This window comes from Erinaceus europaeus, chromosome 13 (genome assembly GCF_950295315.1).
Source record: "Erinaceus europaeus chromosome 13, mEriEur2.1, whole genome shotgun sequence".
Classification (NCBI taxonomy): Eukaryota; Metazoa; Chordata; class Mammalia; order Eulipotyphla; family Erinaceidae; genus Erinaceus; species Erinaceus europaeus.
In genome coordinates this window covers 42,491,512-42,516,616 of record NC_080174.1, presented here as the reverse complement: position 1 = coordinate 42,516,616, position 25,105 = coordinate 42,491,512, and the positions used below count along the sequence as shown (strand labels likewise).

General features: G+C 45.8%; 1 protein-coding gene across 3 annotated transcripts; it reads right to left on the bottom strand.

The window, feature by feature from the left end:
* Positions 1–489: 489 nt before the first annotated feature.
* TMEM222 (transmembrane protein 222) lies at positions 490–10,394 on the bottom strand. 3 transcript variants are annotated; one of them, XM_060205642.1, is made up of 7 exons: positions 10,105–10,242; positions 7,569–7,694; positions 6,080–6,164; positions 4,795–4,826; positions 3,236–3,332; positions 3,022–3,152; positions 490–1,484 (listed from the first exon to the last, which is right to left on the bottom strand). In XM_060205642.1, exons 2-7 carry the CDS (start codon positions 7,577–7,579, stop codon positions 1,397–1,399), a joined length of 444 nt encoding a protein of 147 aa, XP_060061625.1. In that variant the 5' UTR covers positions 7,580–7,694; positions 10,105–10,242; the 3' UTR covers positions 490–1,396. The 3 variants fall into 3 exon arrangements, with proteins under 3 accessions (XP_060061625.1, XP_060061624.1, XP_007532546.1); XM_060205641.1 differs by lacking the exon at positions 7,569–7,694 and having other exon boundaries at positions 3,066–3,152; positions 10,105–10,394; XM_007532484.3 differs by lacking the exon at positions 7,569–7,694 and having other exon boundaries at positions 10,105–10,341.
* Positions 10,395–25,105: the final 14,711 nt, after the last annotated feature.

Genomic DNA, 25,105 nt, shown 5'->3' with positions numbered 1-25,105 from the left:
GTGTAGAGTGAGAAGACTGGAGCACCCTGAAGGCCAGGGTGGAGGTACCATGAGCAGAGCAGTTAGCTGATCACAGTGGGTCAGGCGGACACTGACAATGTGACCAACAGACACGGGGGCCAGTGAAGGCTGTAGCAGTTCTTTGAAGCCCCAACTCTGTACTGCTGGTTGAGAGCACAGATTCAGACTCTGCTCTGCACAGTGCCATCTAGTTTTTTCCTGCCAAGTTCTTCCTGGCAGGGAATGTGGGGGGAGGTTTCCATACTGCCTGGAGGAGGCAGCTCTGGGAAGTAGATGTGGAAAGGAGGGGATACCCCTCAGTTGGAGTTCAAGGCAGGATGTCACTGAGGGGATGCCAAGTCCTGGATGAGGACTCAATCATGGGCAAGTAAGCAGACCCCTCAGCAGAGGCACAGGCACCCCAGCAGCAGGAAGACATGAGCGGAAGGGATAAGGAGGACATTGAGGAGAGAAAATGACAAGGCATGGTCAGAAGTAAAAACTCTTTATTGTTTTGCCCAGGGAGTCCCACACAGAAGATTCGTGGAGTAGGGTGAGTGGGACAGCACAGGCCATTACCACCACCCACCCCTCCTTGATGGCTCTCGATGCTCTCATAGCCCCACTCATACCCCAACCCTGGACCCAAGGGATGCAGATCACTAGCACAAGGCCTACACCTGGGGCTGGGGCCTAGTGTTCTTATATTGGTTTGGCTACAGGGCTCACTCTGGTCATGTCAGCATCGCTCACTCTTCAGCGGGATTGGAAGTGCCCAGGCCTCAAACTGCAGCTAAAGCCTCCAAGTGCCAGGAGGCTCTAGGAGAGTGGGAGGAAGGGCAACAGGGGCTGGCGGATGCCTGTGGCACAACCACCCCTAGTAAAGCTTCTGATGAACACCAGGTGGGGAAGAGGGCTCCAGTCCACTGGACCCTTCTGCAGGCCAGTGCTGAATGTCCACGGGCAGCTTAGCTTATGGAGAATTTTTAGCATCTCCACCAGACCAGATCCAGCTCTGCCCGTGTGGCCTTCTCTGCTGGTCTAAACATCTTCCCTGCTCTCAACGGGCACAGGGAGCCCAGCAGGCAGTGGAAGCAGCAACCCTACAGAGGGAAGCAAAGGTCTTCCCAAAAGATGAACAGAGGGCTCCTCAAGGACAGGGGTCACAGTCTGGAATGGAGGGGGACAGGGAACTTCTGAGTGACCAGGAGACACAATAAACAAACACCCATGCCCCGTGCGTGTCCTCAGTCCTTATTCCAGCCACTTGTCCAGACCCTGGGTCAAAACCAGCAGGTTCATCCCTGTCTTTCAGGGTGAAGAAAAGAATCTGGAACCAAAAAAGTGGCAGCTTCCTCCTTAGGAGTCTGGTGGATTCAGGGTCACGAGGAAGCCATCACCGAAGGTTTAAGACCAGGCTGATGGTTAGGATAACACCCAAGAGGAGGACGAAGGGCAGCCAGGTCTTCACGAAGGCCCCAATGCTGACAGAGAGGAGGGAATGGTTAAAAGGGTCTGAGGAGTGGATGCCTGGCCTCACTCATCCACAAACCCAGATGGGGCTCTGCCCTGATGGAAATACCTAGAGTCTCTCCTTCCATATCCCCCCACCCCAACGTGGTCAAAGGACTGAGTCAGGCCTAGCGTGCACTGTGAACCACCACCTATAGTCCCAGACAGGGGCTATTCCAGGCTCTTGTGGAGACATGTGGAGATATGTCTACCCTTTCTGGGTATCACTGTTTCCATCCACAATCACCTGTGCCTGGGGAAAGCTCATCAGAGAGCAGAATAGGTATGTGGAAGTGAGGCGCTCTCTCCCATACCCCTTGTCATGGGGCTCAGTGGGAGGGGCAGGCAAGGTTTAGCACCGTGTAGCTGGAGCCACATAGTCCCGGGCTAGATACAGGCTCTGGCTTAATCCCAGTTCTGCTGTGTGGACAGTTATGATTTTCTCAAAAGACCTCTAAAGTCCTTTTGGACTAAAAAGACTCCCAAGGATCTCCTTTTCAGAAGCTCCTAATTGTGAGTGCAGTTAGAGGGAAGCTTGGTGAGGCAGCGGGATGACCCGTGTGTGCTGGTTCCCAAGGGAGAGTCCCACTCAGCCTTTCCCTGTGGAGCTAACGCCTTCCACTTCACAGATCAGGGGGCTATAGCTTCAGTGGTCTCTTGGGCCACCTCTGGGGCCTACCTGCTCAGCACCCTGCTTCTGATAAGGAGCTGTGTGGGGTGGTCACCTACTCTCCTGTGAGGGTTTACAACTCACTTGAACTAAGCAAAGGACTCTAGACTTGGACTCCAGGAGTCAAAGTCATTATCCTCACTTTACCAGAAGCAGACATGGCTTAGAGAGGAGAGGCCAAAGCAGCTGACCTGTGACCTCACTGTGAGCAAGTGACACAGCTGGGTTAGGACCCAGGTATAGCTGGACTGCAGGATAGTTGCCTCTGAGTTCAATCCCTGGCACCACATGTGCCAGAGTGATGCTCTATCTCTCCCTCATTTAATTAAAAATGTATATAAATTAAAAAAAAAAAGAAATCTTTAGTGGCCCAAGAAGTGGCACAGTAGACAAGGTAACGGACTCTCAAGCATAGAGTCCTGAATTTGATGCCTGGCGTCACATATGCTAGAGTGATGTTCAAGCTCTTCTTTCTTCTTCTTTTTTAATTTTCATTTTATTTTAATGAGAGAGATGCCAGAACACTACTCAGCTCTGGCTTTTGGTGGTGCTGGAGATTAAATTTGGAACCCCTGAGCCTTAGGCATGAGAGTCTTTTTACATAAACATTATGCTGTCTCCCCAGGCCCTCTCTCCTTTCTCATTAATAAATCTTTAAAAAGAAAAAAAGTCACCTCATTAACCACCAGGGACTCAGCCAGTGGTTCTATAACTGGCATGGCTCCAATTAGCATCTGCTTTGTCCCTGTTGGCTGAAGGACTACAGAAATGGCCCTGCTGGAATGCTTGCAAGAGCCCCAGGGGAGGGTGACAGGACGACAGGTGGATGGGCAGCCTACCTGACATACTTCCCATAGAGCATGCAGAAGAAGCAGAGGATCACCATGTTCCAGTTGGTGCTGTTGTTGTAGCGCATCAGGTTCAGGGCCAATGCCACGTGGGAGTGGCAATTGTCACAACAGAGACTGTGCTGAGATACAGGAAGGAATGGGTCAGGCCAGGCTACTAAGGAACCTCCTAGCACGCTCCCACCCTCAGGAGCAGCCCACCTACCATGCGGTGCTTGTACTCCTCAGAGGCATCATGCACAGCTGTGTCCCATGCATTGGGCCCACTAGCATAGACCTGAGCAGGGTCCAACTTCCAGTACCTGTAGGGAGACAGGGAGTTCTGGACACTGCCTCAGCTCCATGAATGTCCCCTGATGTCTGCTCTGTACAGAGCCTTGAGCTGAATGCTGAGGCTGCAAGGGAGAGCAAGGTCTAGGGAAAGAGTCACAGAGCAGACATCTGTAACAGTGTGGGGGCCTACTACCATGTGGATCCAGGGGAAATGTATGCTCTAAGCTCAGCTGGGGCATAAGAGAGGCTTTGAGGGTGATATCTGATTGTAGTTTGAAGGCAGAGAGATCAGCTGTGCATAGAGCAGGCATAGGACCTTATAGGTAGAGGAACAGAAACTAAGAGGCTGGGCACTGCTGGAGGACTCTGAGGGTGGTGGTGGTATGGAAACAGGGTGTTGGCATGAGAAGTGAGACTAGAGATGCACCTTGAGGAATGCCACCCTGAGGAATTTATCCAATCTCCCTGTCTCCCTATATGGAATGAGTGGGGGAGCAGCTGGCGGACCTAAAAGATTAACCAAGCAGGGTGAGAATGGCTGCTCCAAGCAATCAAACAGCCTAGAGTCTCAAGGGCTGAGAGGTCAGAGTGCCCCCTGGCTGCTGCACAGGGAATGGTGTGGTAGTGCCCTGGCACTGCAAGTGGGTGTCCTTGAAATGCAGCCTGGCAGCAGACACTTATGCCGGAGGCCCTTGGCCCACATTCCCACCTGTGTGAGGAAGTGAGCAGGGGCTGAGCCTACTCCAGCCTACTCCCTCTGGGCGCAGTCCCAGCAGCAGCAACTGTCCTGAGCACACAGTCAGCTGAGGCATTGATACTGGGTAGGTCTCCAAAATAGAATAAACAAAGACCCTCAAGTTCCAAGCATGCAAGCAAGCCAAAAATGCCTGAACTGCTTTTATTCTCTCCAGACAGAACTCTGTAGCAGAGTTCCAAACAAGATCTCCTGTATATCACAAATGGCTTGCTCACTCCCCAGACACCAGGGCATAAGTTCATTTTGTTCATTTCTTGATGGCCATTTTGACCAAGCTGCGCCCCCCCACCCCCTTATGATAGAAGAGAGAAATGGAGAGGGGAAAGGAGATAGGAAGAGAGAAAGAGAGAGACCTACAGCTCTGCTCTACCAATTGTGAAACTTTCCCTCTGCAAGAAGGGGCTATGGGCTTAAACCTTGGTTTTCGTGTGTACTAATATGTGTATGCCTCCACCTAGCCCCTACCAAATTCTCTTTTTCTTCAACCTTCCAATGGAACTGAAAACATGAAATTGGAAAGCTGAGACGGGACCCAGATGGTCCCTGAGTAAAGGCTCCATCCAGAGACTGGTGGAAGGAGGGGTGAGGCTATATTCTCTGGTGAATCCTGGCAGTTCCTCCCCTTACCCCATCACCAGAGTGCTGGCTCCTGTTGTGTCCCAGAGGCCTGGCCTGTTGCTCCAGGCAGGCAAAAACCACCCTAGGGATAGTCACATGGGATGCTCGTCACTTACTTGGCAGGTTTCCCAAAGGCCATGTTGTCTTCCTGTTGAGGGACAAAGGTAGAGGTCAATAGGGAGCCTGCATCCAGCTCCAAATAGACCTGGGTTGGTGGTGGGTGAGTAGACTTAAAAGGGGTGTGTCAGGATGGGGTGGACAGGAGTGGGGTCTGGTTCCTGCTCTATGGCTGGCACAGAGCTGAAATGCCAACCATAGCTTTGCTGTGGCAAGAAAGCACAGTAGGAGTGCAAAGAGCACTGCACCTGGAAGCAAAGACTCAGGCTATGGCGGCCACTGTCCCTCAGTGTGGCTCCCAGGTAATCCCCTCATCCCTCTGGCTCTCATTTGCTGCACATTCTCTAGTTAATTATTGATTAAAAAAAATTTTATTGGGAGTTGGGCTGTAACGCAGCGGGTTAAACGCACGTAGCGCAAAGCGCAAGGACCGGTATAAGGATCCCGGTTCGAGCCCCCGGCTCCCCACCTGCAGGGGAGTCGCTTCACAGGTGGTAAAGCAGGTCTGCAGGTGTCTATCTTTCTCTCCCCGTCTTCCCCTCCTCTCTCCATTTCTCTCTGTCCTATCTAACAACGACGACATGGATAACAACAACAACAACAATAACTACAACAACAATAAAAAGACAACAAGGGCAACAACAGGGAAAATAAATAAATAAAAATTTTTTAAAAAAGATTAAAAAAAAATTTTATTAGGGTCTGGGGAGACAACACTATGGTTATGCAAAAGCCTTTCAAGTCTGAGGCTCTGAGGTCCCAGGTTCAATCCCCAGTCCCACCATAAGCCAGAATTGAGCAGTGTTCTGGTCTCTCTCGGTATCTTTCCTTTTGTATCTACTCTTTCTCATTAAACTAAATAAAAATATTTTTTAAAATTAGTAATTTAATATTAACAAAATGATAAGATAACAGAAGTATAATTCCATACGTTTCCTACAATGAGTTCTGTGTCCCTATTTCCTTCACTGCTGCATAAGCTCTCCCAAGACCACAGATATGAGTTGACTATTAATTCTATGGCTGTCTATATTTATCTGCTCATTTTTTAGAAAAAAATTTTATTGATTGATGAGAAAGATAGGAGGAGAGAGAGAGAAAGAACCAGATCAGCACCCCAGGGGTGGGCAGAGGGCTGGGCTAGTGAGGCCACACTGCCCTCCCAACTCGTCCTGGAGTTTTCTTAGGGGGCTTGGGAAGACAGAAAGCTGCCTACAGGTAAGACAGACCAGTCTTCCACTTTAGTCTTGGGACCCTCCAGAGGGGGGAGGAATGGGGACTTACTGAGACATAGTAAGGGCCAGCGAAGTCCCGAATGATGCCTGTGGATGTGCAGATGCCCATGTGGCCGATGAATGGGAAAAACCACCTGTGAAGAAAAAAGGACAGGGAAGAAGGGGCAGAGCTTAAGGGTCTTGTAGCTGCCTAGGAAGAAGCTGAGGAGACTTCATGTAGTGAAGAGCAAGTCCGATGAACAGCACAATGGACACTGTTGTACCCCCACAATTGGTTAAAACTCAGAGGGATATTATAACCATGAGTTGTTCCTTACAAGCTTATTGCTGGTGAGGCCCTAGATACTGTGCAGCAGTAGCACACTGGTCTTACATGCAGGAAGTCCAGAGTCTGATCCCTAGCACCCATATGTCAGAGTGGTGCTCTGGCCCTCTCTCTGCTCTGCTTATTACTCTCATAAATACATTAAAATAAAAAAAAAAAAAGAAAAGAAAAGAGGGGGGCTGGGTGGTGACACACCTGGTTAAGTGCTCACATTACAGTATGCAAGGACCCAGGTTCAAGCCCCTGGTCCCCACCTGCAGGGGAAAGCTTCACAGGTGGTGAAACAGGGCTATAAGTGTCTCTGTCTATGTCCCCTCTCACTCTCCCCCTTCCCTCTCAATTAATAGAGTGAAGAAAGAAAAGCAGACACCTGGAGATCTGCTTCACTACTAATGAAGTGTCCCCCCGAAGGTAAAGAGCTGGGACTTGAACTCTGGTCCTTGTGCATGGTAATGTATGTGCTCAACTGGGTATGTCACTACCTGGGCCCCCCTCCTACCCTCTCTATCTTCCCATTCTCTCTCAATTTTTATCTGTCTCGACCAAATAATTTTTTTTAAGACATTAAAAAAAAAACAAAAAAAAACGAGGAAGTTGGTAGTGCAGTGGGTTAAGCGCAGGTGGCACAAAAAACAAGGACCAGCATAAAGATTCTAGTTCGAGCCCCTGGCTCCCCACCTGCAGAGGAGTTGCTTCACAAGCAATGAAGCAGGTCTACAGGTATCTATCTTTCTCTCCCCCATCTTCTCCTCTCTCCATTTTTCTCGGTCCTATCCAACAACAATGACATAAACAACAACAATAACTACAACAATAAAGCAAGGGCAACAAAAAGGGAATAAATGAATAAATACTTTTAAAAAGCAATGAAAAAGAACAAACTTTTGCTGTATGTAATCCAGATTCTCACAGACAAAAGGCAGAGTGAAACCTTACACAAAAGCAAAAGCACACTGAAGTCTAGAAGGTAGTACAATGGCTAGAGCTATTTAGACTTAAAAAGCATGAGGCTCTGGGTTCAGTCACTGGCATCAAATATGCCAGAATGATGCTTTGGTTCTCTTCTCTGTCACATTAGTAAATAAAGGGCATTGGGATGGGTGGTGGCTCAACTTGTAGAGAGCTGGGTTCAAGCCCCCAACCTCCACCTCAAGGAGGAAACTCTGAGTGGTGGAGGAGTGTTGCAGGTATTTCTCCTCTCTGTCTCTCTTACCTGTCTTTCATCTCTATCAAAAAAGAAAGAAGAGCGTGGAGACAGCATAATGGCTATGCAAACACTTTCATGCCAGGTCCCAGGTTCAGTCCCCTGAACCACCATAAGTCAGAGCTGAGCAATGCTCTGGGAAAAGAAAGAAAAGAAAAGAAAGCACATGGCGCAAAGCACAAGGACCGGCTTAAGGATGCCGGTCCGAGCCCCCAGCTCCCCACCTGTAGGGGAGTCGCTTCACAGGCGGTGAAGCAGGTCTGCAGGTGTCTTTCTCTCCCCCTCTGTCTTCCCCTCCTCTCTCCATCTAAACTAATCTAAAATGCTAGAGGACCAAAGAGAGTTGTTTCTGTGGCTGAGCTGACTGGCACAAGGGAGCTTTCTGGGTCCTAGAAATGTTCTCTAGCTTGTTCTGGGTGACATGAATGTAAACATATGCAAAAATCCACTGAGTGGCTAGAGCACTGGGATTTTAAGTATGAGGTCCTCAGTTTGATCCCCAGCACTGCATGTGCCAGAGCAATGCTTTAGGTCTCTCTTTTTCCTTATTCTCTCAAATAAATAAATCTTGAAAAATTCGTATCGTACCAAAGTAAAAGACTCTGGGGTGGGTGGGTGGAGAGAATACAGATCCGAGAAGGATGACAGAGGACCTGGTGGGGGTTGTATTGTTATATGGGAAACTGGGGAATGTTATGCATGTACAAACTATTGTATTTACTGTTGAATGTAAAACATTAATTCCCCAATAAAAAAAAGAAAGAAACCAAAAAAAGTAACAATAATAATTTTTTAAAAAAGTTTTTTTTGCAAAATCAATACATTCCTTGATTATCCCACACAATTGTACTTACAAAAAAATAGACCCCACACATTAACACTTAACCTTTCCTATAGTACTAATTGCTATCAGAAGTTCTCTCATTGATTTACTTGTTTACTATCTTCTGGTGTGATTTAAATTCCATGACAGCAAATATCATATATGGTTTGTTCACTACTATGCATTTTTATCACCTAATAAAAAAATTATTTTACCTTACTATTATTTTACCAGAGCATTACTCAGCTCTGGCTATCATGTTGGGGATTGAACCCAGGACCCCAGAGTCTCAGGCATGAGACTATTTGCATAACCATTATGCAATGTCCCCCACCCACCACCTAAAATCATTCTAGGAACTTAAAGAGTCACTTAGGAAATGTTAAAAGAACACTGAATTAACAAACACATTAAATTAATAAAAGTTTTATTTTTAAAGGACTTAGACAGGGCGGGGGAGACAGCATAATGGTTATACAAACAGACTCTCATGCCTGAGGCTCCAAAGTCCCAGGTTTAATGCCCCGCACCACCATAAGCCAGAGCTGAGCAGTGTTCTGGTCTCTCTCCTCTTTCTCTCTCTCTCTCTCTCTGTCTCTTTCTCTCTATGTTTGCATCTCTCTCAAAAATAAAATTAATAAAAAAAATTTAAAAAAAAATAAAAATAAAGGACTCAGACTTGGATGCTCTTAAAAATGCACAAGCATTTGAAAAACGCAAAGCAAATGAAGTATTTAATATAATAAGAGAACACTTAAGGTCATTTAAGGACTAGCAACATCTAAGGCCAAACATGATCCCATTTACACAAAGCCACTGCTTTTGACAGAGGAAACGAAAGAGAAGACTTGATTATTAGCATACACCTGATCAAGACAATAGAGTGGGGTGAGGGTGGCGGGCGGTGGTGCACCAGGTAGAGTGCACACATTACCATGAGCAAGGACCCAGGTTCAAGTCCCTGTCCCCACCTGCAGGGGAGAAGTTTCAGGAGAGAAGCAGTGCTGCAAGTGTCTCTTTCTCTCATCTTTCTCTCCTCCCCTCTTAGTTTCTCTCTGACCTACTAAAATATGAATGAATACATCTTTAAAAAACAAAAAAGCCATTTAATGGTACAGGTGGCTGAGCTGCATCAGCTGAGAGGATAACCGCACACACACAACGTGGTGTGAAAGCTTAACTGCAGAGCCCGGGAGCGGTCATGCCCAGCGGGCAAGGCGGATGCAAGAGGGCAAAGCGGCGTCTGCTCCGCTCTGCTCACGAAGAGTCTCGTCTGGGATGCAGACGCCCCGGGGCCGAAAGCCGCCTTGCCGCCTTGCCGCCTCACCGGCCGGACAGACGGTTGAACTCTGACCTCTAGGGGCCCTGGCAGTGTAGACACCCCGGCGCCAATGTGGTCTCCACCCAACTCCCACTCCAGCTTCCAGATTCCGCAAGGAACTTGCCGAGAGGAAGTGAGCCGCGGGCGTTTGCCCGCGAATGGATGGAGCAGCGAAGACAATGAATGAAGGCGTGTTCGCCTCCCCCCGGGCGAGACGCCCCTTCCCCGCGCGCCTGGGCCCCCGGCTTCTCAGCCTCAGGCCCCTCCCCGCCCGACAACCGCTGACAGGACGGACGAGGGATGGTTCCCCCCGTTGGCAGAGACCGGTCGGCGCCTGCGGGCCGGACTGGACGGAAGCGCTGGAGGCCGCGCAGCTGCCGCTACAGAGCCCAGAGACTCACGTGAGCACCGGGATAGGCGTCCACACCACACAGTAGGGGAAACGGCTTCGCTCCACGTCCATGACGGCGCCACTTTCCTTCTGGTCCTTCTGGGCCGCCGTCGGCGCCTCCACTTCCGCCATCCCGGGCGGGGTTGGCAGCGGCGGCAAGAGGAGCGGCGAGCTCCCTTCCGCTTCCGCCATGCTGTGTGTTCTCCGCTCCGGCCTGGGCCGCTCGCCCGAGGAGCGTCACTTCCCGGGGGTGGCGTCCGCCCGATTAGGCCTTCCCTCCGGGATTCGGAACCAGGCTCTTGTGGGTCCGGCCTGCCTGGCCGCGTACGCCCGCCGTGTTTGCCCAGACTGCGCAACAGAGAAGGGATGCCCGCAGGCAGCGCAAATGTCGCGTGGGGGCGGGGGCTCACTAATGTAGTTCGCTGAGGGTTCCCGAGGAATTCATTCACTTAAGTGAAGCAGCTTTTGCATATCTTTTAAAAGATTTTTTAATTTGTTTATTAATGAGAAAAATAGGAGGAGAGAGAAAGAACCAGACATCACTCTGGCACATGAGCTGCCAGGGACTGAACTCAGGACCTCATGCTTGAGAGTCCAAAGCTTTATCACTGCGCCACCTCCCGGACCACGCATATTCTTTTTTAAAAAATATTTTTATTTATTTTATTATTGGGCAGAGACAGAGAGGGGGAGGGGAGAGAGAGAGACATCTACAGCCCTACTTCACCACTCGTTATGCTTTCCCCCTGCAGGTGGGGACCAGGGGCTTGAACCCAGGTCCTTGCACACTAATGTGTGGCTTATCCAGGTATGCTACTGCCTTGCCCTTTGTATATTGCTTCTAACTCTCATCAGCTGGTCGGGCATGCGATTTTAGGTGTTTCTCCTCCAGGTTACAGGAAAGAAACAGAGTAAGGGAGTCCGGCGAATGGTTATGACTTACATTCAGGTTATCTTCCTTGCCCTCTTCATTCTTTGAAGGACCAAAATCGTGTGTGTGTGTGTGTGTGTGTGTGTGTGTGTGTGTGTCCCCTCTGTAAGAAGGAAGTGGGCTGAGCTGAGTCTTGATGTTTGCCAGGTGGCATGAGTGGGGTGTAAGGCTGCATGCAGAACTGCAGAGAAAGGCATTGCACAGTGCATGAGTGTGAATATAGCCCTGAATGGAGTAAATTACAGTCCTCCTTAGCTGTGGTCTTATCCCTTAATTATATAAACAGGGAAACTGAGACTCAGGCAAGTTAAGTAATTGTCTGAAACTACACACAATATAAAGAAGCCAGATTCAAATAGTCAATTCTTTGTGCTTTGAAAAGGATGCTGAGCTAGAGGAATAGAATTCTGCTGGGGTGGTAACAGGAAATGGGGAGAGACAAGAATAAAGATAGCAGCTGAAGATTAGGCTAGAGGGAGATATGGACAAATCCAAATACCTTCTGAGGAAGTCATTTCTACTATTGATGTGATCTGTAGAAACCCTGTTTTGGCTCTTAGCACCTAAAATTTTAATGCACTAGAGTATGTTTGTCCCTTATGAGCCCCTTGATTTCACTGGCTAGCACAGTTACTATTGCCAAAGAATTGACTGAATTATTGGATTAAAAAACTTATTTATGAATGAGAGAGAGAACACAAACCAGGGTATCACTCTAATAGATGGGATGCTGGAGATCAAACTCAGGACCTTATGCTGGAGAGTTCAATGCTTTATCCACTACACCACTTCCTGGGCCACCCAATGGCTGCTTTATAAAGGTCACACAGGCTAGAGAGATAACATGATGGTTATGCAAAAGACTTTCAGCCTGAGACTCTGAGGTCCCAGGCTCAATCCCTACCACCATAAACCAGAGCTGAGAAGCACTCTAGCCTCTCTCAATAAATAAAATACTTAAAATAATAAAGGTCACAGATGGCACTGTTGACAATTATTCTAGGGCTGGGTGGTGACACACCTGGTAGAGCACAGACCATAAGTGAGGCTCTGGGTTCAAACATCTGCAGGAGGGGAAGCTTTCTGAGTGGTGGAGCAGTGCTGAATGTGTGTTTCTGTCTCCTCTCTTCCTCCCAATCTAGTTCTATTAAAAAAAAAAAAAAAGACTGGCCTACTCAAAATAGTTTGTGCCTCTTCTGTGTTCTATGTATAGTGTATGTAAACTTGAAGGGCAACAACCAGCATCCATCCGTGCAGGTTTTGGAATAGATTAGATGTGCTATATATTTGTTGAATGAATAAATTATATCACTTCTTGATTCAGTTACCATAGCTATCTTCTAGATTTTCCCTAGGAAAGTCTACATCTTATATGGTCTTGTACCCTTTAAACATTATTGTACTAATGAGTAAATTGTAAAGTCTTTCTTAAGCCTGCTACACACTTTGTAGTACTGACACAGCACTGCATTTAATCTGATAACTTTCAGTGACTTCCCACTGCATTTTAAGGTACAACACAAATATTTTGCCGTAGATTGCTTACAAGACCCTGTACCTGAACCATGCCCTTTTCTTACCACTCACTAGATTACAGGCACTCTGGCCTTTTTTTCCAGCTTTTCTCACATATGCTTACCTAGAATACACCATTTCCCTCTGCCTACCTGAAATATCCCCGCAACCCATTTAAAACAACTTCCATTTATCTTCCATGTCTCATGTTAAATGCTGCTTTCTCAAAGTGACCTTCCCTTGCTGCCCAGTCAAAATCAGAAAGCTCCTGGTAATAAACTCCCTTGTTTCTCACAGTTCCTTTCCTTTAAGCACATTTGTAGCTGTGTTTGTTTCCTCTGCTAGATTAGAAACTCTTTTGAGGGCAGACACTATATTTGCTTTGTTTACTTCTATACACCCAGATGATGCCTAGTAGAATCTAGCAAACAGAATTTGCTTAGTAAATATTTATTCCAGGGGACCAAGTGGCGGTGAACCTGGTTAAGTGCACATATCATCATGGTAAGAGGATCCTGGTTCGAGCCCCCACTCCCCACCTGTAGGGGAGAAGATTCATGAGCAATGAAACAGGTCTACAGATGTCTTTCTCCCTTTTTCCCTCTCCCCCTCTCAGTTTCTCTCTATCCTGTCAAATAAACAGAAGAAAGAAAGAGGGAGGGATGGTGGAAGAAACAAAAATAAATAAATAAATAAATAAATAAACGGCCTTGCGCTAGCACTGAGTCCCAGCAATAACCTTGGTGGCAATAAAAATAAATATTTCTGGGAGTCAGGCAGTAGCGCAGCAGGTTAAGCGCACATGGTGCAAAGCGCAAGGACAGGCCTAAGGATCGCAGTTCGAGCCCCGGCTCCCCACCTGCAGGGGAGTCGCTTCAAAAGCGGTGAAGCAGGTCTGCAGGTGTCTATCTTTCCCTCTCCCTCTGTGTCTTCCCCTCCTCTCTCCATTTCTCTCTGTCCTATCCAACAACGGCGACACCAAGAACAATAATAACTACAACAATAAAACAAGGGCAACAAAAGGGAAAAAATAAATCTAAAAAAAATATTTGTTCCATTGAATAAATACAGTAAGTACAGGTTTGGGATCACATGCTGGCTGCATTCTCAGCTCCCCAACCATTTAAAAATCTTATTATTAGTGACTTAACTGGTTGGCAAAATTTTCATATTTCATAGATACAGCTTAGTACCTAAATATGTCTGTGTATAACTCACTAAACCCACCACAAGTCCTTTTGCTGCTGCTGTTTTCTTTCACTGGGGCTTTACTTCTCTGGGTTGATGATTTCAGATAGGGAGAGAGGTGATGACATCACAGCACTGAAGTCTCCATTGTAGTGGAGGCTGGGCTCAAACCTGGATCACGGGGCCAGGCGGTGGCACACCTGGTTAAGTGCACATATCACAGTGCTCAAGGTCCTAGGTTCAAACCCCTGGTCCCCACCTGCAGGAGGAAAGCTTCAGGAGTGGTGAAGCAGGTTTGCAGGTGTCTCTCAGTCTCTTTCCCTCTCCGTCTCCCTCTTCCCCTCTCAATTCTTTGTCTCTAACCAACAATAAATAAAATTTAAAAAATAATAATAAAAAACCTGGATCACATACATAATGGCAAAGCAGGCACCTCCCAGGTGACCCATCTCACTAACATACTCCAAACTCATTTAAGAGGTCCTTGGAGACAGTGAGAACAGTGCTCAGGGGTAGGGTCTGAGCAGAGAGCCCTAGTTCCTTTCACTATGGCCTGCATCATCCTATACTTGGTGTAGGTAGCTAGAGAAGCTAGGTGGGCCAGGGAGAAGCCAGCTACTTCTGTTATTTCTCTGGCACCAATCCTTTCATGTGTCCTTTCATCCTCATCTTGTGTCTCCTGCCCAATGCAAAACTCTCTTTGGCTTCTGCTATTGCCTCCCTCGTCACCCACAGCCCAAAGGGAAATCATACTTGCAGGCCCAGAGAATCACAGCAGGGGCCTGAATGATACTCCTCTAACAGAGCTCAGAAAAAGGATTGATAGGAATCACAACTTCCCTAGAGAACACACACACACACACACACACACACACACACACACACACACACACACGACCTAAAATAGGAATGGCCATCTGGATCCACTTACAGGGCTGGCTTGGGGAGGGGAGAATGGCAGAGCTGGAACTGTCAAGCTGGGCAAGCCTTCAAGGTAAGATGCTGCTTTGCTTGAAGGATGAACTCAGACACCTCTTTTGGCAGGGGTCAAGGTACCTCTCTCGAACCCGGTAGGAGTTCCCAGGACTCACACCCCATCCCCAAGACACCTCATCCTGACCTTCAAGGTCCTCATGGTCTGTTACAGAACTCCAACCTTCTTTCCCTGCCTTATCTCTTAGACTCTCCCTTGAGACTTGCTTGGAGTTAACTTTATAGGATGATCGGCCCTTCGGAGAAGGAACTATGTGCTTCCCACTTTTCACCTTTGCTCACACTGCTTCAGTGGAATGCCGATCCCCTAATCTCCTAGCTACGTTCAAGGTTTCCCACAAATGCTCCTTTGCTCCCAGAGCACGCAGACTGTGTCTACCTATTGAATATTCATGTGTACTTGCACTAGCACTAGCTGTTTACATGCCTGTGTCTCCCAAGAGACTGTGATCTCCTTCAGAGGACTGACTGATCCATGCAGGTCAGAGGAGCTGCTGTGCCTGCTGCAGTGTGTGTGCTTCTGTGTACTGTGCTGTTCTCTCTTCTACAGGCTTTCAGCTCCCACTCCATTTCATTCTTTGACTTGTGATAACTGGGATTCTGCCTATTAAGTTCTAAACTGTTTTCTAGAATGGCTTCAAATCTTTCAAATCATAGGGAGGGACACATGGGCTGATACAATGCAACAGATGACTTGAGGGCCTGCAAAATAGCTCAGCTGGCTAGTGTAGCTGCTTTAACATGCAAGACTCAGATATGAGCTCAGCTCCCAACACACTGGAGGAAGCTTTGGCATTGTGGTGTCTTTCCCCGTCTTTCTCTATTTGAAAAGCTGGTCTAGAGTGGTAAAGATCTGGTGATGAAAAAAAAAGAAACCATCTGAGAACAGACTTTTGGCCTTCTAGACATCAAAGTTTACATACCAACCTTTTCTATCCCATTTTATAGATGGGCAAATGTACCTAATATTATGGAAAGCATGGCTAAGTCTCCTACCCCCCATGTGGGTAGTAAAGCATGATGATATGATATGAATTCAGGATTCAGCTTGCAAGCCAAGTATTTGAACCTTAGCTGTGCTCATGGTTGTCATGCCATAGGAAAGTAACGAGCCTGTCAGTGTATGTTGCCTCAACTAAAATGGGAAGTGATCATTCATATCTTGTTGAATTCTCATATGGCTTACCACTTTATAGCTCATAAGAAGCACTCACTGTTGGGCTGGGGAGATAGCATAGTGGTTATGCAAACAACTTCCATGCCTGAGACTCTGAGTCCCCCAGTTCAGTCCCCTGCACCATCATAAGCAAGAGCTGAGCAGTGCTCCAGTAAAAAAAAAAAAAAAAAAAAAAAGACAACAAGAAACCCCACACTTCGGAGTTGGGTGGTAGCACAGCGGATTAAGCTCACATGGTGCAAAGCGCAAGGACCAGCTTCACAAGCAGTGAAGCAGGTCTGCAGGTGTCTTATCTCCCCCCCCCATCTTCCTCTCCTTTCTCAAGTTCTCTCTGTCCTATCCAACAACAGCAGCAATAACAACAACATAATAAGGGCAACAAAATGGGAAAAATGGTCTCCAGGAGCAGTGGATTCATAATGTATGCACTTAGCCCCAGTGATAACCCTGGAGGAAAAAAAAATACAGAGAAGCAGAGAGAGCGATAGAAACCACAGCAGTGAAGTTTCCTTCAATACAGTAGGAGCTTGGCTTCTAGACCAGACTGTGCTCATGGCAAAGCAGTACACTATACAAGTGAACCATTTTGCTGGTCCAAGACAAACAACTTTTAGAGAATTATACCAGGAATCAGAGGTTACAGGTTTGGTCCTTGGTTTTGCTTCTTTAGGTTTTTATTTTTTTTTAAACTTTGTTATTGGATAGAGACAGAGAGAAATTGAGAGAGAAGGGGGAGATAGAGAGGAAGAGAGACAGAGAGACACCTGCAGACCTGCTTCACTGCCTGTGAAGCGACTCTCCTGCAGTTGGGGAGCCGGGATCCTGACCGGTGCTTGCGCTTTGTACCACATGCGCTTAACCCGCTGTTCTACTGCCCAACTCCCCCTGGTTTTGCTTCTAATCACTGGGGTTCTTTGGCAGCTCAGTCCTTTTTCCTGCCTCTCATCAAACTCACCACTCCCATTTGTAAAATGTGAAGCTAAGAGGGAGGGAGATAGCATAGTGGCTATGCAAGACTCCCAAGCCTGAGCCTTTGAGGCCCCAGCACCACCAATAAGCCAGTGTGCTGGGGAAGAGCAAAAAAAGTAGAGCTACATGCAGAGCAACACTGTGCAGCTCTAGAGGCATGTCTGGGATACTTTAAAATAATGGACTGGGAATAGGGGTGGATGGGAGGCAGCTCATGCAGTAACACACACCTGCATGAGGATCGGGATTTAAGCATCTGGAACTATATGGCAGCACTGTGCTCTGGAGAAGCTTCATGAGTGGTGAAGTGGTGGTGTTTCTTCTCTCTTCCTGTTTCTGTGATTGAAAGCAAAAAGGATGTGTCTGGAGACATGACTCAACTGTCATGTTGGGCTCTCACCAATCCCCAGCACCGCCTGAACCAGAATGTGCTCTAATTTCTCTGTTTCATGTAAAGCTCGCTCTCTCATAGGTAATTAATATATCTTTTTTTAAAAAAAGAAATAAAAATTGAAAATAATCTTTGGGCCAGGTGGTGGTGCACCTGGTTGAGCACACTTGTTACAATTTGCAAGGACCCGGGTTCAAGCCCCCGGCCCCCACCTGCAGGGGGAAAGCTTCACAAGTGGTGAAGCAGGGCTGCAGGTTTCTCTCTGTTGCTCTCCCTATCACTCCCTTCTCTCTCAAATTCTGGCTATCTCTATCCAATAATAAATAAAGATAATTAAAAAATATTTGTTAATAAAGAAATATTTTCCAGGAGTGGTGGAATCATGCAGGTGCAAAGGAGCAAAAGAACAACAATAATAATTTGGTGCAAGGGTCTTACCTCAGATTAATTAAAATGGAAAAATAGAATATCTTTAAAGTATGTTAAAACACAAGACTTGCATGCCTAAAACTGTGCTCATAAAAATAAATAGGAGGCAGGGGAGATAGCACAATGGTTATGCAGAGACTCTCATGCCTGAGGCTCCTGGGTTCCAGCTTCAATCCCCATCCTACCATAAGCCAGAGCTGATCACTGCTCTGGTAATAAGTAAATAAGGCTGGCTATGGAAAACAGTATAAAGAATCCTTAAACAAATAAAAATGGACATAACTTATGACCCAGCAATACCACTCCTAGGCATATATTCAAAGGACATGAAAACACTATTTGAAAGGATACACAGATCTTTATGTTTAAAGATGCATTATTCATAACAACCAAGAGTGGAAGAGCCTAAATGCTCACTGACAGATGACTGGCTAAAGGAGTTATGGGCTGTATACTCCATGGACTACTACTCTGCAATAAAAAAGACAATACTGTGTCCTTTGGGACAAAAAGGATAAAACTGGAGGTGATTGTGCTTACTGAAGTAAGTAAAGAGATAAAAGACAACTACCAGATGCTTTCTCTCATGTATGGAATCTAGAAAACTGATACACTTTAACTTGCAAAGAAAAAAGAAACTTTCTGAGATTTTGTGAGAACTGCAGTGGTGATCTTTGGGAGGTGGGAAGGTGGGATACAGAACTTTGGTGGTGGGTGTGATGTGGAACTGTACACTTTAGTTTTACAGTCTTTTAACCCACTATTAATCACAAATAAATGAAAAAAAATATGGCAGGCGGGGGTAGATAGCATGCTTACACAAAGAGACTCTCACACCTGAGGCTCTGAAGTCCTAGGTTCAGTCTCCTGCACTGCCATAAGCCAGAGCAGATCAGTGCTCTGGTTAAAAAAATTATATATATATATATATATATATATATATATATATATATATATATATATTGCTAGAAGATAGTATTAGAACACAGGATTTGCAAGGCTGAGGTGCCAGAGTGCCAGAGGTCTTGGTTCAATCCCTAACACCACCATAAGCCAGAGCTGAGAGGTGTTCTGGTTTCTCTTATGACTTTAACAAAGTCATGGTGGCTGGGTGGTGGCACACCTGGTTAAGTACAAGGACCTGCGCAAGAATCCAGGTTCAAGCCCCAGGTTTTCCACCTACAGGGGGTATGCTTCACAAGCAGTGAAGCAGGTCTGCAGGTGTCTGTCTTTCCCTCTCCTTCTCTATCTCCCCACCCCCTCTCAATCTCTTTCTGTCCTATCCAATAAAGTGGAAAAAAATGGCCACCAGGAGCAGTGGATTTGTAGTGCCAGCATCTATCCCTAGCGATAACTCTGGAGGCAAAAATAATAATAAAAAAATCTCATTAAAATCTTTTTTTAAAAAAATGCAATCTCTGGGTGGGGCACTGGTAGTACTTAAAGTTTCTCAGATGATTATGATAAACAGGTTGAGAACCTCAGAGCTACATGATCTATGGATTTGTAAGTCGTACAACTAACATTTTGGATGTCAGTGTGGCTGTAGCCTGGCTGTTAGGCTGTAGGGCCAAGACTATTCACCACAAATACAGGGGTTCCAATTCCACCATCTTCTGCAGTACATTTACTGTGCAGGCTCATCTAACCTCCAGGTGAATAAGCAGGGTTGTTGAAAGGTTGCTTTTATCACTTGCTTATTTAAATTTTTTAAAAAATCTGTGATTATAGTGGGTTATAAGACTAGGATTACAGGATGAAGTACATTAAAGAAAAAAAGGAACACCAGAGATCTTTTGTCCCTAGTTTTAACTATTCTAGAATGTCACACAACTGGAACATGCAATACAGTTTTTAACCTGGCTTCTTACACTAATATGTACTTAAGGTTTCTCCATGTCTGTGGCTGAGAGTTCATACCTTTTTTTTTTTTTTACTGGGGCTCAGTGCCTGCATCATGAATCCACTGCTCCTAGAGGCTATTTTTGCCCCTTTGTTGCCCTGGTTGTTTTATCGTTGTTGTGGTTATTACTGTTGTTATTGATGTTGTTGGATAAGACAGAAATGGAGAGAGATGGGGAAGACAGAGAGGGGGAGAGAAAGACACCTGCTTCTGAAGCAGTCCCCCTGCAGGTGGGGAGCCAGGGGCTCGAACCGGGATCCTTACACCAGTCCTTGGGCGCTGCACTATGTGCGCTTAACCCTCTGCGCTACTGCCCGACCCCCAAGAGTTCCTATCTTTTTTTTCTGTTTTTTTTAAATTTATTTCCTTTTTGTTGCCCTTGTTTTTATTGTTGTTGTAGTTATTATTGTTGTTGTTGATGATGTCGTTGTTGGATAGGACAGAGAGAAATGGAGAGAGGAGGGGAAGACAGAAAGGGGGAGAGAAAGATAGACACCTGCAGACCTGCTTCACCACCTGTGAAGTGACTCCCCTGCAGGTGGGGAGCTGGGGGCTCGAACCGGGATCCTTAAGCCGGTCCTTGCTCTTTGCGCCACATGCACTTAACCCACTGCGCTACCGCCTGACTCCCAAGTTCCTATCTTTTTATCACTGAGTATTAGTCCATTGTCTAACTATACCACAGTTTATACATTTGCTCTTTAAAAGACTTCATGATTGTCTCTGGTTTTTGGCAATTGGGAATAAACTTAAAACATTGTGTATGGATTTCTGTGTGAGTATAGTAAGTTTCTAACTCACTTGGGAAAATAACTAAATAGCTGGTCATACAACATGGTTATTATTTAGCTTTGTTAAACTGTCCAGCTGTTTTCCAAAGTGTCTGTACCATTTCACATTCTGACCAGCAATGAATGGGTTTCCATTGCTCCATATCTATGTCAGCGTTTGTCATTGTATTTTGCATTCTCGTCCATTTATAGGTATGTAGTGTTACTATTGATTTAACCTGTTCTTTAGAGACACTATGATGAGCATCTTTTCGTGTGCTTTTAAATTTTATTTTCTTTTATCCAGAGCAGTGTTCAGCTCTAGTTTATGGCAGTGCTGGAGACTGTATCTGGGACACTGGAGCATTAGACCTGGAAGTCTTTTTGTTAACTATTATGCTGTCTCCCTATCCATTTTCATGTGCTTTATTAGTTTTTTGGAATTTCATTTGATAGGGCAGAGAGAAATTATCTTTATTTGATAGAACAGGAAGAAATTGAGGGAGGAAGGGGAGATAGAGGAGGAGAGAAAAAGAGACACTGCAGCTCTGCATCACCAACAGTGAAACGTCCCCCCTGCAGGTGGAGACTGGGGGCTTGAACCTGGGTCCTTGCACTAGGTAAGCATGTCACTCAACCAGATGCACCACCACCTGGCCCCTCATGTACTTTTATTAATTTTTTAAAATGACTTATAAAATAAAAATGCCGGCAAACTGATTCTGAGACTTGTGAGAACTGTGGTGGTTATCTTTCCGAGGCAGGAGAGTAGTGGGTGTGGTGTGAACTATATACATTGTAACCTTACAATACTGTAACCTATTAATTACAAATAAGAAATGAAAAAAGAAAAAAAATGAAAAAAATATCTTTTTAATGAGAGGTAGAGAAAAAGATGATAGATAAACAGGCATCAGAGCATTGTTCAGCTGTGGTTTATAATGGTGTGGGAAATGGAACCTGGAACTTGGAGCCTCAAGCATGAAGTCTCAAGTTCAATCCCCATATTACAAGTACCAGAGTGATGATCTAGTTTTACCTTGCCTTCTCTCTCACTAATTAACAAGTAAGTCTTTTCTTAAGAAAGAATTCTATGTATATTTTGGATACAAGTTTTGTAAATATTTTTTCAGTTATTGGTTCCTTTTTTTTTTTCTTTCAGAGGAGAGGGGAAGGGAGGGAGAGACAGCACACATGGAAGTTTCTTCCTTCAATGAAGTGGGGATTAGGCTTAAACCTGGGTTGTTCACATGGCAAAGCAGCACACTATCCAAGTGAGCTATTTTGACAGCCTTTTTTTTTTTAATAGAGTGGACAGCACACATTGTTTCTTTTTTAAAAAATATTTATTTACTCCCTTTTGTTGCCCTTGTTTTATTGCTGTAGTTGTTATTGGATAGGACAGAGAGAAATGGAGAGAGGAGGGGAAGACAGAGGGAGAGAGACAAGACACCTGCAGACCTGCTTCACTGCTTGTGAAATGACTCCCCTGCAGGTGGGGAGCCAGGGGCTCAAACCAGGATCCTTTTACCTGTCTTTGTGCTTTGCGCCACGTGTGGTTAACCCACTGTGCAACTGCCCGTCTCCCCCCCCCCTTTTTAAAATTCTCTAATGATTTCATAGAGTAAAGTTTGTTTTAAATTTATTTCCTTATTTTTTAAAATTTCATTTTATTTTTATTATTGGACAGAAATTGAGAGGGGGGATAGATAGAGAGGGAGAGAGATAGAGACACCTGTAGCCCTGCCTCGCCACGGCGTGAACCCGGGTCCTTGCACATTGTAGTGTGTGTGCTTAATCAGGTGCACCATGTCTTGGTTTGTTTCCTTGTTTATTTTTTTAGTCTTATTTCTTTTTAAAAATATTTATTTTCCCCTTTGTTGCCTATATTGTTTTACTGTTGTAATTATTATTGTTGTTGTTGTTACTGATGTCATTGTTGGATAGAACAGAGAGAAATGGAGAGAGGAGGGGAAGACAGAGACGGGGAGAGAAAGACAGACACCTGCGGACCTGCTTCACCGCCTGTGAAGTGACCCTCCTGCAGGTGGGGAGCTGGGGGCTTGAATTGGGATCCTTAATCTGGTCCTTGCGCTTTGCACCATGCATGTTTAACCCACTGTGCTACCGCCTGACCCCATTTCCTTATTTTTATGAGAACAAAGAAACCAGGGAACTACTCCTCTCTCGTATGTGAAATGCTGGAGATCATATCTGAGGCCCAGGTTGGGCGGTGGTGCACCCAGTAAAGTGAACATATTACTATGTGCAGCAACCTGGGTTGGAACCTCCACTCCCCACCTGTGGGGGGGGGGGCACTTTATGAGTGGTGAAACAGGTCTGCAGGTATCTTTTTCTCTCCCTCTTTTTAAAATCTGTTTTCCCAGAGCATTGCTCAGCTCTAGCTTATGGTGGTGTGGGGGATTGAACCTGGGACTCTGGAGCCTCAGGCATGAGTCTACACATAACCATTATACATACCCCCACCCTTTTTCTCTGTCCTCCCCTTTCAATTTCTCTGTCCTATAATAGAAAAGAAAAAAAATCTGGGCCCTCAGACATGCACGTTCTGTGCTATACTGCTGCTGCACATCTCCCTGGGTTCACAGAGCAGAATTTTTATTTAAAAAAAGTGTCTACTAATGAGAATGAACCAGAGTACCATTCTGACACGTGATGCTGAGGATTAAACTAAGAATCTCACAGTTGAGGGTTCAACAGATTATCCACTGCACTACCTCCCAGGCTGCATTTTTTAATTTTTAAAATTTTTTATTGTGACCTGGGTTATTGCTGGGGCTTGGTGCCAGCACTACTAATCCACAGCTACGGGTGCCTTTCTTCCTTTTTTCCATCTTTGTTCTGTTTTATTTGACAGGACAAAAATTGAGAGGGGAGGGGAGACAGAGACAGGTATTTGCAGACCTGTTTCACTGCTTGTGTAGCGTCCCTCCTACAGGTCGGATGCAGGGGTTCGAACCCGGGTCTTTGCTCATGGTGATATGTGTGCTTAATTGGGTGCATCACCATGGTCCCTTGGTTTTTTTTTTTTTAATATATTTTATTTATTTATTAATGAGAGGGATAGGAGGAGAAAAAGAAAGAACCAGACATTACTCCGGTACATATGCTGCTGGGGACTGAACTCAGGACCTCATGCTTGAGAGTTCAACACTTTATCCACTGTGCCACGTCCCGGACCACCCCTTAGTTTTTTTTAAAGATTTATTTATTCATGAGAAAAAGGAGAGACACCAGAGCATCACTCTGTCACATGAGATGCCAGGGATAGAACTTGGGACCTTATGCTTGTAAGTTCAGTACTTATCTATTGTGTCATTATCCCAATTGCAAACATAAGTTTTTAAAAAATACATTTTATTTATTTTGGATAGAGAAATTGAGAGGGAAAGGGGAGAAATGGGGGAGAGTGGGAGGCAGAACAGATACCTGGTGCTGGGCAGCGGTGCACCCAGTTAAGCACACACATCACCATGCACAAGGATCCAGGCTCGAGCTCCCAGTCCCCACCTGCAGGGACGGTGCTTCATGAGCAGTGAAGCAGGTCTGCAGGTGTCTTTTTCTATCTCCCCTTTCCTCTCAATTTCTGTCAAGTAAAAATAAAATAGAAAGGAAAAAAAAAAAAGGAAAAAAGTAGCCACCAGGAGTAGTAGATCTGTAGTGCTGGCATGGAGCCCCAGTGACAACCTTGGTGGGGGGGGAGGGAGAGGGAGTGCAACTGCCTCACCACTTGTGAAGCTTCCCTTGGGGCTGTACAGTTTGAACCTAGCTCTTTGTGCATGCTGATGTGTGTGCTAAGCCAGGTGCACCACCACACGGCCCCTTGCGTTTCTTTTCTTTCTTTTTTTTTTTTTTAATTAGAGCACTGCTCAGTTCTGGTTTATGGTGGTTCAAGGAATTGAACCTGGGATTTGGAAGCCTCAGGCACAAACATTATTTATTTATTGGTATCTTTCTCTTTTTTAAAATTTTTATTTATTCATGAAATAGGAGGCGAGAGGGGACGAGAACCAGAGCATTACTTTGGTACATGTGCTGCTGGGGATTGAACTCTGGACCTCATGCTTGAGTGTCCAAAGCTTTATCCACTGTGCTACCTCCCAGGTCATACTAAATTTAGCCTTTCTGCTCAACTATTATGCTACCTTCCCCAACCAATTTTTCTTTCATAGACTAACCTTTTTTTAATTTCTTGTCTTTATTTATTGATAGAGACAACCAGAAAGAGAGAGGGAGAAAGACACCTGCACTACTGCTTCACCACTCAAAGCTTTCCCCCTGCAGGTGGGGACCAGGCGCTTGAACCTAAGTCCTTGAGCACTGTAACATGAGCACTTAACCAGGTGTGTCACCACTTGGCCCTGACTGAAGTTTTTTTTTTTAACTGTAATTTCTAAGCATGTATATATATATATTACCAGAGCACTGATCAGCTCTGGTTTATGGTGGTGCAGGGGACTGAATCTGGGACTTGGGAGCCTCAGGCATAAAAGCCTCTTTGCATAACTATTATGCTATTTCCAGACAACTTTTGGTGTTGCACCTAGAATCTCACTGCCATCCCCCACATGCAAGCTGAACAGAACCATTCAGGTTCCATCCCTTGACCTGGAACATTGTTCCTCTGTGCCTACTCTGGATGTGTGTGTGTGTGTGTGCTCGCGTGTGTGTAATCTTTTTTTCTTTTTACCAGAGTACTGCTCAGCTCTGGTTTATGGTGGTGT